Source organism: Neolamprologus multifasciatus, chromosome 15 (genome assembly GCF_963576455.1).
Source record: "Neolamprologus multifasciatus chromosome 15, fNeoMul1.2, whole genome shotgun sequence".
NCBI lineage: Eukaryota > Metazoa > Chordata > Actinopteri > Cichliformes > Cichlidae > Neolamprologus > Neolamprologus multifasciatus.
The window spans coordinates 16,016,166-16,035,200 of NC_140453.1; the positions used below are offsets into that span (position 1 = coordinate 16,016,166).

The 19,035-nt window shown below is 37.5% G+C and overlaps 3 protein-coding genes across 5 annotated transcripts; 1 reads left to right on the forward strand and 2 right to left on the reverse strand.

The window, feature by feature from the left end:
* Positions 1-1,565: 1,565 nt before the first annotated feature.
* LOC146501836 (serine/threonine-protein phosphatase PP1-beta catalytic subunit-like) lies at positions 1,566-7,469 on the forward strand. The gene is made up of 8 exons (XM_085132394.1): positions 1,566-1,697; positions 3,509-3,640; positions 4,085-4,315; positions 4,763-4,867; positions 5,175-5,246; positions 6,326-6,477; positions 6,843-6,977; positions 7,066-7,469. Exons 1-8 carry the CDS (start codon positions 1,646-1,648, stop codon positions 7,168-7,170), a joined length of 984 nt encoding a protein of 327 aa, XP_084988520.1. The 5' UTR covers positions 1,566-1,645; the 3' UTR covers positions 7,171-7,469.
* A 962-nt stretch (positions 7,470-8,431) lies between these two features.
* bpnt1 (bisphosphate nucleotidase 1) lies at positions 8,432-16,212 on the reverse strand. Of its 3 annotated transcripts, none has more exons than XM_085132392.1 (10): positions 15,870-16,212; positions 13,783-13,908; positions 13,573-13,677; positions 13,360-13,467; positions 13,156-13,204; positions 12,873-12,956; positions 12,645-12,736; positions 11,601-11,798; positions 10,216-10,321; positions 8,432-10,092 (listed from the first exon to the last, which is right to left on the reverse strand). In XM_085132392.1, the coding sequence occupies exons 2-10, from the start codon at positions 13,900-13,902 to the stop codon at positions 9,941-9,943; spliced, it is 1,014 nt and encodes a 337-aa protein (XP_084988518.1). In that variant the 5' UTR covers positions 13,903-13,908; positions 15,870-16,212; the 3' UTR covers positions 8,432-9,940. The 3 variants fall into 3 exon arrangements, with proteins under 3 accessions (XP_084988518.1, XP_084988517.1, XP_084988519.1); XM_085132391.1 differs by lacking the exon at positions 15,870-16,212 and adding an exon at positions 15,146-15,465; XM_085132393.1 differs by lacking the exons at positions 12,873-12,956; positions 15,870-16,212 and adding an exon at positions 15,146-15,460.
* A 625-nt stretch (positions 16,213-16,837) lies between these two features.
* On the reverse strand, positions 16,838-18,965 carry saysd1 (SAYSVFN motif domain containing 1). Its single transcript, XM_085132397.1, has 2 exons — positions 18,762-18,965; positions 16,838-17,489 (listed from the first exon to the last, which is right to left on the reverse strand). The coding sequence occupies exons 1-2, from the start codon at positions 18,963-18,965 to the stop codon at positions 17,166-17,168; spliced, it is 528 nt and encodes a 175-aa protein (XP_084988523.1). The 3' UTR covers positions 16,838-17,165.
* Between the last annotated feature and the right edge of the window lie 70 nt (positions 18,966-19,035).

Below are 19,035 nucleotides of genomic sequence, written 5' to 3' on the forward strand. Positions count from 1 at the left end.
CTCCCTATCTTTAAGAGTAACTTAAAAGGGTGGCTGAGGGACACACAAATATATGATCATGTTTAACTAATCATGCTTTGTATTGGACGTGAAAAAGAGTTAGTGTATTTACAAAAAGGGGAACAACTATTAGTGTAATGGGTCAGTGCAATATCAGGACAGTCAGGGCATGTGTAATACTGGGGTTTGTGCAATATGATTGATGTGTTTCCTTTACTGTTATCCATATTGTCCTGTGTTGTCCACTCTTCTTGTCATTGTTTGTTCTAATATGATGTGATCACTGTTTTTGTCCTTGTCCCATGATCTGTGAATAGTGTCTCTGTATGTTTTTACTAATTTATCTGTAACACCAACCTGCCAGAGGGTCTGCAGATGGAAATGAGCCCAAGCCTGGGCATATTTACATTTTTTAAAATGTTCATTAATATGTATTGTCCCTCTTTCTAAATAAAAATAAATTAAATTAAATTCTATTAAAATGACCCTCATCCAGATCGCACTGCTTACAGGCATTTTCATAGCATAAAAAGATAGAGCTGGAGTCATTTAGATACCAGGAGAGGAACATTAAGTCTATATACTGTATAATTGAATGCAAAATTTGAATCAGGTGTGTGAATTTCTCCTATATTGGCTCCCTGTCAAATCCAGAATTAAATTCAAAACCCTGCTCCTCACAACGTCTTGAATCATCAGGCTCCATCTTTGTCTTTCCTGCTTCTTTAGTGCTCACAGTGAAATGAGTGTGTTCAGTTGTACGCCTGAAAGGGCGAGCATTCAACTGAGTTAAGGAGTCTAACCATAGTAAAAGTATTTCCTTTGCAAACCCAGCATTTCATAAAGCCCTTGTATCAACATGTTTCAGTTCACAGGGGATTTGTAAATATATGCAGGCATATAAAAGATAAACTTAAAGTAACAGAATAAAAATGCCCTGCAAAATGCTACCTAGCTTAGCACAACGTCACTACCTGTAGCTTGTGCAGTATAAAATAACATTATTAAACTTTTAATTTAATTATGCTAAATGTATATGATGCATTTGAAATTGTGAAGTAGTTGATGATTGATTTCAATTATATTAGTTCAAATAAGGATAAGGTTTATATGTACATGTGTATATGTGGCTGATTTTAATCTAAAAAAGGGAGGGTAGGTAGGCCTCCCAGCACTCCTGTCTACTTTCTTCATCTCTCTATCTCATTTTTCTTCCCCTTTTTTTCTTTTCCTAACCTCTTCATTTAAATACTTTTTAAGACTCTGAGTCAAGTGCTTGTACTGCATTACTGGACTGTTCTGAACGTCTTAAATCCCTTTATTGATGAAGCAAACAGCGAAGTCAAGCTTTACAAGTAAAGACTTAACAAATGAGTTGGGGCAAACTAAACTGAATGAAAAACAAAAACAAACAAAAGAAACCCCAGAATAAATAAACTAATAAAAAATAGAAAGCTATAATACCTCTGTTAGTCGGTACTGTGTCTTGACAATACACTCTTGCCTTATTTTACATCCATAGCTTCCGTACTTTTGTACATTTAAGTGTGATTTTACTTGAGTGAGCTTGTCCACTCATCGAGCCTACAAGTCAGCACTCAGGGCCAGTGTTGTCCATTAACCTGCCCGTGTGAGCATCAGAAACATGGCGGAAAGCGAGTTGAACGTTGACAGCCTCATCTCTAGATTACTGGAAGGTAGGTTAGCATTTGTGATCTAGCGTCTTTATGTAAATTTATTCGGTGAGGAGAAAAAAGGCTATCTGGAGGTTCTTGTTTGTAACCAGGAACTTCACGACATGTTTCGAAAGCATTTCGCCATCGCATCCTTAGCTGTTTTTCATCGGCATCAAGCGTTAAGCTAACAGCCGCGTTAAAAAGCTACGGTAAACGTTAGACCCAAATAGTGTGGCATCACTCTATCTGTTCGTTATTGCTGGTTAATGCTAGTTTTGAGATTGTGTGGAAAATAAGAGTGATTGGCTTGCTGTTGCCCGATAGGGATAGTGAAAGCTAATTACATTAAGTAGTCATATAAGTTGAGGGTTTAACAGCACCTCTTTTGTTGTAGTGGGTGCTGGTTAATATTTTTCTTATGTTGGGGAACAGGAAGAACTGTGAAATTTTATGGTTGCTTAGTAACACTAACTGTTCTCGTTTCCAAGGCAGGTAACTAAGTCGGCTACCTCTGCGGACACACCCCCTTTACGTAGGGGATCACTAAAGCCTGCACGGCTAATTTAAACAGTAAACCAGTGTATTCCCTAGGCTGTACCTGGGGTGGGAATTAACTCAGTCCACTAGTACTGTTCTGAGGTATTAGTATTTCCCACGAGTACCTGATACTTTTAAATAAAGCAATTCCATAACATTTAAGAAAACGAGAATCTTGAGTTATTAGTTGCTGTACAATGCATAATTTAAGAGATAAAATAAATGAAATGTATCAATAAAAATGACGTATTTGATTGATTAAAAAAGTGTCTTAAATGAAAACAAAATACACAAAACTTAAAATTTAATTGTATTTTTTGGTCCAATTTCTAAAAGCAGAAAAAAACCTGCGTATGATACCCAGAATTATAAAATAGTTTAAATAAACCCCACATCCATCAGTGTAAGTAAAAGTGAAGTGAACTTCTTTTACCTTTCACCTTAATCTTTTCATTTGCTCATAACAATTCAGTATTATTTTTGTTGTTGCTTGCCTGAAACCAAATAAAGAATGGTATATGGAAAACAATAAATAATATCTGGTTAAACATCCTGCTTATTGGCAGATGCACTTTGTGGTAATGGAAAAACCAATGATATGCAAAATCATTGTTACTTCAAAATGTATTAAATCCTTCAATTCCATCTACTTTAATGCATGTCATGAACTAATTTTGGATGTATTTGTTCTGCACATACTGAAATTTGTGCATTTAACATCTGCAGGAAGAATGATAGTATTTAACATTACTAGAACTCCACTGTAATTAAAAATCAGCATCACGCTAATTTATTACAAATCTATATTGTTTTTATCTGTGGTTACCATTATGGGTTTAATGTGCAACTTGTACCTACTGTCAGTTGTTCAATAACATTTGTGAGTAAGCTTTCAGCTTTGGCTAGCGCTACCACATTTCTAAACAACCTTGTTGTTTTCCTTCATACATTAATCTGCCCTCTAGACTGGACCGCCTGCGCTCACTCACTCATAAACTTCCAACTGAGCCAACAAGCTGTTCATTCCTGATCTTGCCAGTTCATAACAACCCATGTTGACTGGAGTAAATAGCATATTTGGCCAGTAGCAAAGCAAAACTTGATGATCAGATTTCTTTAATCTGTGGTGCAAATGTAAATAAAAGACAAAACTTGTGACTTGAACATACTATTTTTTTTAATTAATAGTTTTGTTTAATATAAATGTTTTGGGAATTGGTGATATGAATGAAATTTTTTTCTTTTTCTGTTTTAATCACAATAATGATATATGTGTGTTACTTTTTACCTTGTAGTGCGAGGATGCCGTCCAGGGAAGATCGTACAGATGACAGAGGCTGAGGTGCGGGGGCTCTGCATCAAGTCCAGAGAGATTTTCCTCAGTCAGCCAATTCTTCTTGAACTTGAGGCTCCACTCAAAATCTGTGGTGAGAGCCCACCTATATCCCCAGAGGGCATTTATATACATTGTTTTTATTTACTTTGTTCGCTACATTTACAATGCTTACAGGTTGAATTGACCAAAAATCCACTTGGATTTGTCTTATATGTTTTAAGTCTCTTCACAGCAAGACAGTCCACCCCACAATGCTGTTATTTTTGCTCCCAGCTAACCATGTTTAGATTCACAGTAGTTCACTGTAGCACAGAAACCGCATTAGTGAAGATTATGAATGACCACCTTATGGCCTCTGACACCTCACTCATCTATGTGCTTGTCCTGCTAGACCTCAGTGCAGCATTTGATACAGTTGCGCTTAATATTTTACTAAACATTTTATAAATATGTTTATAAATATGCCATTCATTTTCAAAGATATCTGTATAATTACATGAGATCAATAAACTGTAGGTAAAAATTTTCATTTCAGGTGATATCCATGGGCAGTACACAGACTTGTTAAGGCTATTCGAGTATGGAGGTTTTCCGCCAGAGGCCAACTATCTGTTCTTGGGAGATTACGTGGATAGAGGGAAGCAATCATTAGAGACCATTTGCCTTCTGCTCGCTTACAAGATCAAATATCCAGAAAACTTCTTCTTGCTCAGAGGGAACCACGAGTGTGCCTCCATCAATCGCATCTACGGCTTCTATGACGAATGTAAGTTGGAAAATCAGTGCTTGACTGCATCTGAATACTGTTAGATTTAAATTCTGTTCATTTAACTTGATGGTTACAGTTTCATAGATGTAAAGATTAGCTGTTTCTGTGGTTTGTATTGATACAAACTGAAGAACTATTTTCCTTTCTCTTTCTGTTATTCAATGGAAATAAGCACTATGGCAATAAATTATGTGTAAAAGACAAAAACGTTTGATCAACATTGGATTTAATCCTTAATATTCTCTAGTGCTTACTGCACTACAGAATACAAATCATGATTATTAAAGTAATCTGATAATGATTAAACTTCAAAACATATATAGAATTTTCTGAAAGCTAAAAATGTGAAAAGTGAACATTTCTGGTTGTGAGATAACTGAAGTTTTCATGGATGTAACATAACACACCTGAATTGGAAATTGTTTTTGGTTAAATTTTCCTCAGGCAAACGCAGGTTCAACATAAAGCTCTGGAAGACATTCACAGACTGTTTTAACTGTCTGCCCATTGCTGCGATTATTGATGAGAAGATTTTCTGCTGTCACGGAGGTTTGTGAAACATATCTGTTATGTAGGAGGCAACAAAGTACGGCTGAATAATTTGTCTCCGTGAATTAAAAGTGTGCCTCTAAATAGGCAGTAGGATCATATAGAATTACTCCATTTATCAGTCTTAGGTATTTAAATGCATTTGAGGGCTCAGCTAGTAATATATCTTGTTACTATTGCATTAACTTAACATATTTTTACTAACTACAGTAAATACTTGGTAATTCATAACATTAGTCAACTTTGTTTTTGCCATGTCTAAATTTTTTACTGATGCATGTAGTAAATACTGTCCTCTTTTGCTCAGGACTGTCACCTGATCTGCAGTCCATGGAACAAATCCGACGTATTATGAGACCCACTGATGTCCCAGACACAGGTCTGTGTTTAAGTTAATAGATTCATGAAGATCATCATATATATCTGTAGTCATTTCCCATTGTGCACATGTTCAGTGTAAAATTCTGAATACATTGTCACCTACTGCTTTAGCATGTAGACTGTATATAAAGGATGGACATAGCTTTGAGGTTTAAAGAGTAAAGCCATTGTCATAGTGCCTTAAGCCCCATCCAGATATGAAACGATTTGCTCATGGTGCCTTGCTTTGTAGCTGACAGATGTTCATTACAGGACATTTTAGGCTCTGGTTGTCTAGGTAACTCTCTTATGTTTTTACCACCCCCTTATATGTCAGTCAGCACTTTCTTTGTTCCCACTCAGAGCTGTTTAGATCACTCACCTCAGAGATGAGGAAAAATGTAACTCAGGAGTGGTCCACTTCATGTCCTTAACAGTTTTTTCATCTGTTGTCATTTGAAGCATCTGACTGTTAATGGCATTCCCGGATCTTTGCTTGCCATATTGCTGTTAGTTGTTCCATTTTGAACCCCCATTTAGACTGATTTTTTACAATGGCCAGTCAGGGTGACCATACCAATCACTTCTGGTAATTCCATCACATAGCCACGCCCATTTATGGTCACTGTCACGGTACATGTAGCTACCGCCACATCAGCACGGACATATGAGAGGACAAGTCAAAACCAGAATTTTTAAAACCATTTTGTGTCTTATTCCAGCTTCAGCAGCTGGAGGGCTGTGCTGTTCAAATCGACTACTGATGTCAATTTGAGGTCGACTTTGCTGGATGGTACCATAAACACTTTTGTGTTGAGGTTATGGTCTTGCTGACTAGTTTCAGTTATGTACGGTTTAGGGTGAGCCTGACTTGTGATTGACAAATCTCTACTGTATCAGTGCATGGTGACAAGTTTGGATTTAAAACACCAAGATGTCACTCAGAAACAAGTCTTCACAACAGTTTCACTAACCAACAGGTGAAATGTCAGTTTTTTAAACATACAATTACATGTAGAAGTTTACAAAAATAGGCATTTGTTGGTGGGTAACTGCTCAACTCGACTGCGTTGCTGACTTAAATGTGCCACATTCCAGGCTTGCTGTGCGACCTGCTGTGGTCTGATCCAGACAAAGATGTCCAGGGCTGGGGTGAAAATGATCGGGGCGTCTCCTTCACCTTTGGGGCTGATGTGGTCAGCAAGTTCCTCAACCGCCACGACTTGGACCTCATCTGTCGAGCACATCAGGTAACACTCAAGCTACTTGATGACATACAACTGTATTAAAATGACTCAGCTGATAATTAAACTTCCATTTGTTAATGAAAACAAGTTTGGTCAGTTTTAATTTAATTAAATCATTTTTATTTATTACAGCTCGAAAGTGAAAACAGATCTGATCATTTTGTATGCAAAACATGTTCCCTAAATATTCTTGAAATCATACAACTACCTAGTAGAAAATATTTTTGGCTTACTGAGTGGAACATTAAGCTACCAAAACCATCTTTAAAAAAAACAAGCCTTAAAAATAACTGAATTGAATTGATTACCAAAATCGGTGCCAGTTAATTTTCAGTCAGTCATCTTGTATTAATCCTGCCACCCCACAGGTTGTTGAGGACGGTTATGAGTTCTTTGCAAAGCGGCAGCTGGTGACCCTGTTTTCTGCTCCCAATTACTGTGGGGAGTTTGACAATGCAGGCGGCATGATGAGCGTGGACGAATCACTCATGTGTTCTTTTCAGGTAGAGCATGTTCATTTTGATGGCACATTAAATCTCCCTTAAATCCTCTGTAGGCCTATATGTCAACACCGCTATCTGTTCTTTTCAGATCCTGAAGCCGTCAGAGAAAAAAGCTAAGTATCAGTATGGAGGGGTGAATTCAGGTCGCCCGGTCACCCCACCTCGTACCACTCAGGCACCTAAAAAGAGGTGAGCAGCTGGCCCCGACTCTCCTGCTCCTCCTCTGGCTGGGCTTTGGCCCACATCCCTGCAGGCTGCCTCAAACACTCCAGCCTTCTCAGTTTATTCACGTGTAAATAGAAACTCAGAGAGGGTTTTTTGTTTTGCTTGTTCTGTGGGTATTTTTATGAATATGTGAGTGATTTTTCTTTTTTTAATGCTACAGTATGTATTTACTCAGCTCATTCAGGAATATTAACACCAACCTTTTTTTGAAATGGCCGAGATGCTTCTTTGCCTTCAGATTAAAAAAATCGTGGTTTTGTAAATGCATGCACGCTTGTGTGATTGAGATGAGCTCTTTGTTTAAGCAATGTGTAAAATCAGCACTCTCCCAGCCTACAGGTCCAAATAAATCCAGTCTCATCTCGATTCCCACTGTGTTATCTCAAGTATTACACTGGTTAAATCGTTAAACATTTTGGGAAATATGCTCCTTTGTTTTCCTGCAAAATATCAGGTAAGACTTCTCACCTGTTAAATATGGCTTTCATAGCTTAGCACAAGGGCCTGAAATCACTCTTCAGACTTCCCAGTATAAAACTTAAATTGACAGATCTCTTGTTAAGGACACATTGCATCTCAATACTTGTCACACTTTCAAAAGTATGGATGTGCTCTCAAGGACCCCTCCACAGAATGGCTATTTGTTGCATTAGTGCATTTCCCACCATCACGGGTGTTAGTTTGCGAAACAGATGTGCCATGAGCACAGATTCATTAATTAGACACACATTGTTGTGCTTCCAGTCTGAAAGTGCTAAAGACTCTGGAGACACTCAGGACTAACAAGTTTAAGTTTTCCTAATTGATACTTTGAGGCTTTAGTTGTGTTTTTAGGTGTTGGTTTGGTTTAGGCAGCAAAAATATTTGGTTAGATTTAGGAAAAGATCATGGGTTGGGTTTAAACAGGTGTAGCAAATGTTTTAAAGCAGCGCATGTGGGCACAAGAGGTACTTCCAACTGAAGTGCATTAAATTCAGTGCTGGGGTGAGTGTCAACAAAAAGGACAATTTGTGTTCAAAATTAGTCGTATTGTCTACTCCTTCAGGTTTTGCAGTGAGACTGAGCTGCAGGGTAGCATGAGCAAAGTATCTACCAGGTTGATTGTTAGATTTAGCTCCTCGAGTACTATTTTTTTTCAAGTTTTTCACAAATTAAATTTGAATTTGATTGCGATCAAATTTGGACTACCTTCTTAAAATTCACATACTATATAAGTATGGTGTACAGCATTAAAGTTCACTGAAAGAAACGCCTTTAAAATTAGTGTGGGTTTTTTTTTTTTTTTCGTCCAGATAAACCAAATATTGTTAATGTTCTTGTTAATATTATTGGGCTTTAGAGGTGCTGATATGTTGATTTTGTTGTATTTGATCTCTGCTAGTCATGCTAGACACTTGATTCCAGTCTTTATGCTAAGCTCTGTTAGCTGTACCTACAGTCCCAAACAACACAACAAACGAACCGTTAATCAATTCACCATGAATTTCACTCTTAGCAGGTACGGCCAAAGCATATTTCCCATAATGTTGAATTTTATCTTTAAACGTGACAGCTAAGACTTTTCTTACGACTCAAGAATGTTTTCTTCCTATGGAGATGCCAATAAAATCCAGAGACTTTTATGATGTAAGTGCAATAAATATTGCTAGAAATCTTGCTGTATGCAAGCACAATTATGTGAGACGGCTATTAAAGCCTCTTAATTTCAAAAAGATGCCAACTTGTGCTAAATCTTTAGTTGGGCATTTGTATAAAGCCGATGCTCCTCGTAGTGTTTCAAGTCCATTTTTCCACAACTCATACTGTACTGTGTACATTTTTAATCCCTCACATCACCGAACAAGCATTAGTGGGTGTTTCCATTGTTGGTATAAAATATCGATAAAGCAACATTGTAAATGGTTCCTTTTTTGCTTCTGAAGTACAAATTCAGACATCATGGACCCACACTGCTCAGAGAGCACTTTGAGTGTGTCCTTTAGTCTGATAAATACTTAAATGTGTAGAAAAGTAGACAGATGTGCCAGTGTGAAAAAAGAGAAAGTAAGAAAATGAAGAACACTGCATCTTGTTAGATACAAGACGAGGTTTCAAATACAGGATTAACTAGTCGTTGTCAGTTCATTTTTAGTGTTCACAGCTCAGTTGTATGTTTGTTCTTCACAGCAGTGGGGTTTGACCATTGCCCTCTTTCACTGTCCAGAATGTATTTTCTGTTACTGTGTGTGAAAAGAGGGTAAAATGTATCAAGTCAAGATGCCTGCATTTTGTTTGTTGTTGGCATTGCATTACGTATAGACTGTTCCGACTTTGTGGTTACCGAATCAAGTACAGTACATCATTTCCAACTCACTAACCAACATTTAACCGTCAGATCTTGCCTTTTGCCTTGTAAATCTATTGGTCTTCAAGTTGAGAAACAGTATGTTAAGATGTTCTGAGATTTGTACAAGTTTGTTTCAAACGAGTGAAATAAATGGAAGCGCTGTTAAGCCTGCTTTAATACTTGTGTCTGATTCATTAAATTAGTGCAGATCATAGTGGTAGTTTGGTTAGTCCGCTGACACTCAGAAATCACGGTGATTTGTTTTAGGCACAGGAATACAGAATACCCTCAAAACTGCTGTTACTAGTTACATTTGAAAATTAGATACACCAGTCAAATAATGTGGTTAATAAAAAAAAAACAAAAAAACAGTGATTTTACACTGTATGTTTTGGGAACATAAAGACAGACCTCAGTCTGACTTGAGAGCTTGCAGCACTGACTGTGGTACTCTGCTGACGTAGTACTTGTGGTTACGGAGTGTAGCAAGAACCCCGGCAGAGTTCATGTGCTTTACACTAGCATCATAGCGGTATGCATTTCCATGCATATCAGTCAGTTTACCTGCATTAGAAAAAGAGATGATCAGGAAATATTTGGGAAACGATTTTAGAAAGTGGTTTAAACACAAAAAAAAAAAACTGTCTATACATGACATTATGTTGCTATATGATTAAATGTTTTCACCTCCAACAGCATGCAGGATTGCTTCAGGAGCACAAGTGTCCCACTTCTTGCACCCTGGACTAGCAAAGACATAGGCAGAAGCTTTTCCTTCAACAAGCTGGATAATCTGCAGGTAGAGAAGCACGGACAGAAAAATGTACGTTCAGTCTCTCTGTGTAGAATTTATCTATATAACTAGACAAAAGCATTCACTTTTCCAAGTTTTAATTTTAATAATGTGTCAAGAGATTTATTCTAAAGACACTTCTTCAGCTAAGAATCTAAAGGTAGAAACACAAAGACGCTGCAGTTTTTACTTGCAAGGGCATGATCACAGAACGCTCACACCAGAGTGGGGGCCCTGTGAATGTGCGCTTTGTTCCTGCACTTGCCTTTATTTATATACAAAAGTAATACAACAGTAAATACGTCAATTCATTAACAGAGGAATGTTAGTATGTAGGGAGTGAAGATAAGAGTGGTTCAGGTGTATGTGTGTGTGTGTGTGTGTTATTCTGAAGGACGTGGCCCCTCTTCTTGCAGATAAAAGTATCCAGCTCTCCTCTTCCTGGCAGGAGTGAAATGATAACAGCTTGCTCAGCTATTATCACTGTGAGAAAGAATTTATAAAGCAAGTCTTGATTCCAACAACAGTCTAAGTCATAAAAGGGTCATCATGCAGTATTCTATAATATGCAAACTTATATCACTAAAAGATTATACTGACTACTAAGTACAATTTTATATTGACATAATGTAAAAGAAAAATCTCACTGCATCATAATTCATTGGTCACTAATGTAAAAAAGTGAGTTCAATTTGTTAGCACTTTTTTATATTGATTCTTTCTTTTATTATTTATATAGTAACAACCTTCACCACCTTCATAATGGGGTGCGCTTAAACTAAAGCAAAATGCTTGCAACAATAGAGAGAAAACCACATTTACAACAATCTTCTATGAATGCTACTTTGCAATACTGGGAATATTTTAATATAAAGAGAATGCCGGTTGGGGTGAGGGGAAAGAAGAGCAGAGAGAGCTGATAACCAATAAACTAAACAAAGCACAAACTCCAGGACAATACATAAAATAAAGCCATGGAGTAGTGGGATATAAAGGCATGAAGGGTGCATTTGGTAGATTATGTAAGGCATGCCTGCAGACAAAGCCCTATGATAGCATAAGAAGAGCACAGGACCCTACTTTAACAGAACCTGTGGATTTAAAGCTTGTGATGGCACACGGGGAATCAATCAACTGACTGTTCATTCTATACATGCAGTTTTTATGTCTTGATGATCTCTGAAATTAAAGATAATGTTGATACGTTTTAAAAAACCCTGCCCGGACAAGTACACAGAGTTGTTACCACTGTCAGAAGAAAATTTTAGATCCATCTTACCTTATTTCCAGCACCACCCACTCGTACAACTTCGTGAGGCTCCATGGCATCCACACAGTCTGTTACCAGCTTGTTGCTATGGGAACGGGTGGTGGTGACAATCCGTCTGTCACCTGGAACTTCCTGGAGCTGGAACCCAAAAGCGCCCAATCCCAGCATCCCCCACATGGTTCTTCCTAATTGTGTTCCTGCACCAAGCTGATGTTGAAAATGTCACAATTAACCTTACTCACTCAACTACTACAGACTCTTTCTTATAGGTATGCTACATTTTGGACACTACATATATGTGCAGCTGCAAAAGAGTCCTACTGTGATATCATGCTTTTACATTCCCTAATGTGCACAACAATGAGACAAGCCCAGGTATCAAACGGTGGAAAAGCAGGGGTTCAAGCAACTGGTTAAAAAGCTTGACGGAAGTGACGACATTCCAGGTAGAAAATATTTTTCAGTTTCAGTTTTATTGGGTCTCAATATCGTGCAGGTCCTGGAGAGTTACAAGGTTAGATTACTTTAGTTATTCTAAATTTAGAAGTTAAAAAGTTAATCATCATTAATATCATCATTGCAAATTTCATTGAACTATTGTGTTATCAGATACTTTAAAATAACAGCTTGTTTTTAAGCTGCTGGCCTATTGTTGTTATAGCTTACATGTAGATTTTTAATAAGCGAGCTATTTTATAATGCATCTCTAAGATGTACAATACAATTCAGCAACTGAAGACTAAAATATGGCTCTAGTCAGCATTTATCAGGAGAAGATGGGCCACAGCACAGCTGAGACATTAATTTTGCCTCTGAGAAGCCATCAAGCTCACCAGGTACAGCATGCTCAGTGGGTAAGAAAATCACATTATTTCCATCTCTGGTGGCTCTTTCATCTGTGCAGCTTTTGTGCGCTGATTTTAGTGTGTCTTGTGATGATTTTGTTGTGTACTATAAGGTGAATGACGTTTACAAAAAGTACTACAAAATGGCTGACACGCTATATAGCAAAGCTGTTAGACAGTTTGAACACAGTTTTGATTTGGCTTGTACCTGGTAGTTGTAGAACGGTTGGTTGATCACGCCTGCGATGGCTTTGCCTCCATATGCAATCCCAATGAGCACTGTCACATTATCCAGGAGCCCTGAAGTCAGGAAGCAGCAGGATGTTAGCTTGAAGCCACTAAACGACATTACTGCACTTTCACTTATAAATATTTCTAGTGTGGCCATAATAATTAATATTCTGCAAGGCCAGGCTTAATTGTTGCCTTTCCATACAGAGAGCTGTGCTGTGAAGCTGAGGGGTGTCCAACCCTTTGTGTGGTGCCTGGGCCACAGCTTGGAAATGGAGACACCTCGATGCTAGGGTCAGCAGAAAGACAGTGGACAGGTGGATAAGCAGGAGCAGGGATGCACAAAGAAGAGGCAAAAAAAGTAGCAGTGAAGTTCTGAGAGCTGAGAACCAGAAAGCAACCAAGCAGGCTTGTGCACAGAGAGCTTTATGCAGCTGAATACACAGAGATGGGAGGAGATTTTTAAGACATGCTTCAGAAGAGCATACCTTCAGTATATTCCTTTGTGCCATCAAGAGGATCTACCCACACAACTATCTGAAATTCAGATAGACACATTCAGAACAAGTATGTATACACCGTAGGAGGTAAACAGTGTCCAAGCAACAACTGTACAACACTGATTTGTAATAGCAGAAAATACTTTTTTATTCAGGTGCTAAACCTCTGAAACTAAACCCACATGTGATTACCTCTTCTTCTTTCAGCTGGCTGTACTCAGGTGGACAACTCCTCTGAAGAATTTCCTCTGACTGGCCAGTCTCAATTAGATCTTCCTGTATCACTTCAGAAGGAAGATCCTGAACAAAGTATATAAATATTCATGAGCTTTGTCATAATACGAGGATGTTTTTAGGTCTAGGTGCCCACAGCAAATAATTTGGCTAAATATTGTTGACACTTACCTCCTCTCCAATTATGGTGATTTTGGGGAAACATTTGGACAGTGAAGCACAAATGCTCTGCTGTGCTAGTCTGTCTGCCAGTGTTTGCAGATCATTAGCGCCTGTCTGTGCAAGAGTAGAAACAGAAATGTTAAACTTTAAACCTTACATGTTTAACCATGAGTGCAGCTAGTGTTCTTAAACCACAAAATGCACATAGTGGGGTCATACCTTTTCCACAATACCAAGTTCTCCACTGTGAAGGACATTCCGTACAATGGTCCCAGCCTTTTCAGCCACAGCATAGGCTGAGGCCACCAGTCGCATAACAACAGCAGGACTTCCAGACATTGCTTTCTGGTTGGTGTAGGGCAGGAGAAAGTAAAACTCATAAAACTAGGAGTGATTTTGTTCATTATGCCAATCTGCTATAGCCAGGTTTAAAAACTCAAATGCATAGTACTCCAGTTGATAAATATAATATCTTAAATAAAAGATAACAATGATAACCCTTAAAATTAACAAAAAAAAATAAGTCCTTTTTGGATTTATTCCTAAAAAAATAGCTGAAAAATACCAAATACTCTGGATAAGCAAATAGCTTTTACAATCCCCCAGTTAAATTAAAAGAATACATAGGATACTGCAGCTACAAGAGTTAATGACGAAGTTAAGCTGATCACAACACACTAATATCAGAAAATAATAGTAACTTCTTTTTGTTGTACATTTTTCTTATCTTAATGTACATCAAAAAATATTTTTAGGTTATTTTAATAAGATTTACACATTCAAATGAAAATATTTAGCTAAAGGCAACTGTCCCATTAACTCACAACAACACTAGTGCCATCATCTGCCAATATATGTGATATATATATATATATATATATATATATATATATATATATATATATAAATATAAAAATACCTCTCTCTCTCTCTCTCTCTCTCTCTCTCTCTCTCTCTATATATATATATATATATATATATATATATATATATATATATATATATAAATATAAATAAATGCTAAAGGATGTGGATATCTCGAATATGGTCATCTGTGGCATAGATCATGCTGTGGGTGCAGCAGCTGATTAATTGACTAATCATTCAGCTGTACTTTACTGTGTAAATCAATTATTTCTAGTATATCTTGTACTCATATGTATAAATTTGTAAAGTAACTAAAACTTTTACACAAACATAAACATTACTCGCTGAAATATAGTGCAGTACAGGTATAAGGTCTCACAAAAAGACACGACTAAAGTTTAAGTATGTTAAGATTGCATTTTAGTAAGTACAGTACTAAATGTACTTAATAACAGCCTAACATTGATAGTTTAAAACTCAGTGAATGCCGTCTTTCGATAACCAGCTTCGTAGCTTAAATATTAAGTAGTTAACTTTGCATTTTAGAGTGATTAGTTTAGCTAAGTAACTAAAAGTCGGGTGTAAACGGAATTCTAAGTAAGCTCGTGCAGTTAAGGCTAATCAGCCACCATGCTATAGCTCAAAGCTAGGTGACTAAAAATCTAAAATGAAGAATATTAAAAAATATATCTTCTTAACTTCGATGAGTACTTACTGACGCTAACGCTGTGCAATAGCCACAGTTTTCCTGGACTGCACCTGGAGTTTGTGAAGGACGGAGATGCAGGAAGTGGTAGACCTTTGATCCCCACAAGATATGTACTGGTCTAAAAACGACTACCCAAGCAGGTCTTTCCACTCTCCTCTCCCTATAATGCTAAAGGATGTGGATATCTCGAATATGGTCATCTGTGGCATAGATCATGCTGTGGGTGCAGCAGCTGATTAATTGACTAATCATTCAGCTGTACTTTACTGTGTAAATCAATTATTTCTAGTATATCTTGTACTCATATGTATAAATTTGTAAAGTAACTAAAACTTTTACAAAAACATAAACATTACTCGCTGAAATATAGTGCAGTACAGGTATAAGGTCTCACAAAAAGACACGACTAAAGTTTAAGTATGTTAAGATTGCATTTTAGTAAGTACAGTACTAAATGTACTTAATAACAGCCTAACATTGATAGTTTAAAACTCAGTGAATGCCGTCTTTCGATAACCAGCTTCGTAGCTTAAATATTAAGTAGTTAACTTTGCATTTTAGAGTGATTAGTTTAGCTAAGTAACTAAAAGTCGGGTGTAAACGGAATTCTAAGTAAGCTCGTGCAGTTAAGGCTAATTAGCCACCATGCTATAGCTCAAAGCTAGGTGACTAAAAATCTAAAATGAAGAATATTAAAAAATATATCCTCTTAACTTCGATGAGTACTTACTGATGCTAACGCTGTGCAGTAGCCACAGTTCTCCTGGACTGCACCTGGAGTTTGTGAAGGACGGAGATGCAGGAAGTGGTAGACCTTTGATCCCCACAAGATATGTACCCCCTCGCCCAAAAGACAAACTCTCAGCAACGTTTCAGAATGAACCCGTCAACAAATAATAAGAACGCCGACACGGATTAAAATACAGCGATTATCTCTCATATATGAATGTGTGTAAGTAATTCAAATTTCTGTTACGCAAAACAACGTTAAATTTTGCTTAAAACTGGTCTAACCACACTGTAAAACCGTTACGGAAGTACCGGAATATGGAGGTGAACCATCTCGCTTTTGCTCGTGAAACACGTTTTCTCTGTAATGACAGATGTGACGGCTCAAAGTGCCCGCCGGTTTCGTCGAAGGGGAGGAAAGGAAGGACAGCCTTACAGTTTTTTGTTTAAATTTTATTTAACATTCAGTTTTCTTGACCGTAATTCTGTTTTCAGTGAGAAAGCTGTGTTTTGCATTTTAGAACTCCACTTCGTGAATCGCAAACACAATTTGTTATCGGACATCTGTACTTTTTTTTTCTCCTTCTAATTTTCTGTCATGTGCAGCATTACAGTAGTGGATGTTCATGTGTCTGCACAACTAATCATTGAGAACCAAAAGCTGCTGCTTTAAATGCGGGGTTTCAGCATTTGTTGTACACTTGACCCTGTGTGATATCAATAAGACCACATACGCTTAACTTGGTCATCTCTAGTGACTGCCCACATGCTTTTTCAATCATCTGTTTGACAGGAGCAACCAATCAGCAGTAAGGTCGCTTAAAGGCCTAGAAAACAAGATTATTTTGAGCTACTCTAGTAGCTAAAGAAAAAAAAAAAGATGTAAAGTTAAGAAATTAAGATGTAAACATAAAATAAAATAGCCGTTTACTGAATTAAATTAAAAGCAGTTCATTTGACTCAGTAGAGGCTGTTTTTTCTTCTTCTTTAATCCTCAATATGGTTTCTGTATTTTCAAATAAACTCACATTGATCAGAGAATTAGGAGTACATCCATATTTAAATGAAAAAAACCTTGTATTACAGACATGCCAACCCACCATCATGATTTAGCCATTATATATGACTGGTGTACACTATCAAAATAGTTTACAGTAGAAACAGAAATAAAACTTTTGGCTGACCAGTTACATTTTAATGTGGCATACAGAAGCAGCAACTGAAAAATGGGAGAAAAGTTAATATTTTTCAGATGAAAATTTAAATATTTGATGTCAATGTGCATATCACAGGCAAGTCATCTGTTTGCCAGAGGTCTGTAGCCCATCTCTCCCTCTAGCTGCTCTGCGGTTAGAGCACCCAGCAGAGGTTGACAGTCTGGATTGAAGACTGAATAAGCACTCAGTTCACCAGGCTTGCGGGGCGCTGGGCTCCGGAGTCCTTCATAGAGCCAGTAGAAGAGGGAGATGACAAAGAAGGGGAGACCAAACTCCAGTTCGGCAAACAGACCCAGCAGAACCAGCCATAGCAGCACTTTTAGTAAAGTGATGTTAGAAATGACAAACTGTCTGGAAGCTAGCCACTTTCCCAGAGCGCTATCCAGCAGCCAGTCTCCACGATCCTATAGTGAATACACAACAGAAAAAGAAGAAGAGAAGAATAAAAACATGTGATGCTACAAATACACCAAACTGTATAAAATAAATAAACAATAGGATGTCAGTTTTCTTACAAACAGCTCACAAATTGTACATAACTTAGTGGGGATTAAATGAACATATACAGTACAGTGAGTATTCCTTGGCTGCTGAGAAATAATATGAGCTTAAAAATAGCTTGGATCTCCAAATCAATACATTCAATACACAATCAATACAGGTACTTTATTATTTTTCCCACAAACACATTTATTTCTAATCTTTAGAGAGAATGGTTCAAAAAAGAGAAAATATCCAGTGAGTAGCAGTTCTCTTGTAGATAATGCCATCAAAAGCCAACACTTTTTTGGCAACAGTAACTCAACCAATCATTACAACCAAGTAAGTGCATACCTTTATGACCACAGTTTACCTATCTTCTAATGGCTCTGTCCAGCAGGGTAACATGTCACAACCACAAATCATCTCAAACAAGACAATGACTTCACTGTCCTCAAATGGCCTCCACAGTTATGAGACCTCAATCCAATAGAGCACCTCTTTGACCTTATGTTTGTTTCCAGCAACTTGTTAAATCTATCCCACGAATAATATAGGCAGTTCTGGTGGCTAAAGGAGGTCCAACCTGATTTCAAACGAAATGCCAGAAGGTGTATTCTGGTACTTGACAAAAAAAGGACTGCTTATTTTACACTATTGTAAACACTGTTGGCCTATATTCTGTCAAAAGTATCTAAAACATATCTTTTTGTGAATTATATCAAGTCATTTTGAGTAAAAAAAAAACCCAAAACAAAACACCACAATAACATTAGAAGATATTTTAAATGGACAACGTAGAAAACAAGGTAGGTGAAATAACGTCATGGAAATACCTTCAATTCATTTTCTTTATTTAACTCTTTATTTTATATGTAAACCCTTCGTAAATCCTGTTGACTACAGCCTATTTACCAGTGTGGGCAAATATATTAGATATGAAAAAATCCAAACGATGGAAATCACTTTTAGCAGGTGTAACTAATGATGTGGTCTGTGCGTATGTTTACTGTTATATTTGATGGTTTACTTTGTCATTGTTCGTGAGTGTGCTTTTTTAAATTACTGCCAATTGTAAAACAATACTATCAGTGCAAAACAGACGAAGCACTCTATTTGTCACGCACAGTCCGATCTTTAAAATAACAAGCTAAATCGGGAAGTTCATGAGCTTCCCGATTGAAATTATCTCTTACGCTGCTTTGAGAGCCGTCGGTCGCAGCCTGGTTGTTTCGTGTCCTGTCTTCAGGCTGCAGACTGTCAGCCGTGGGTGTTTTATCACACTGAGCAGCGGTGTCTGCTGCTGTCTCCCCTCTGGATTGTGAACCAGTAGTCTCACTCTTCTGAGCAGCTTTTTCAGCCTGTCGTCTGGCTCTGAACTCTGCCAGCTTTTGCTCCATGGATAATTAAGAACCGACAGCAACTCATTCACAACTTCTATAAGCTCACATTAAAGTTATAAGCCCTTCG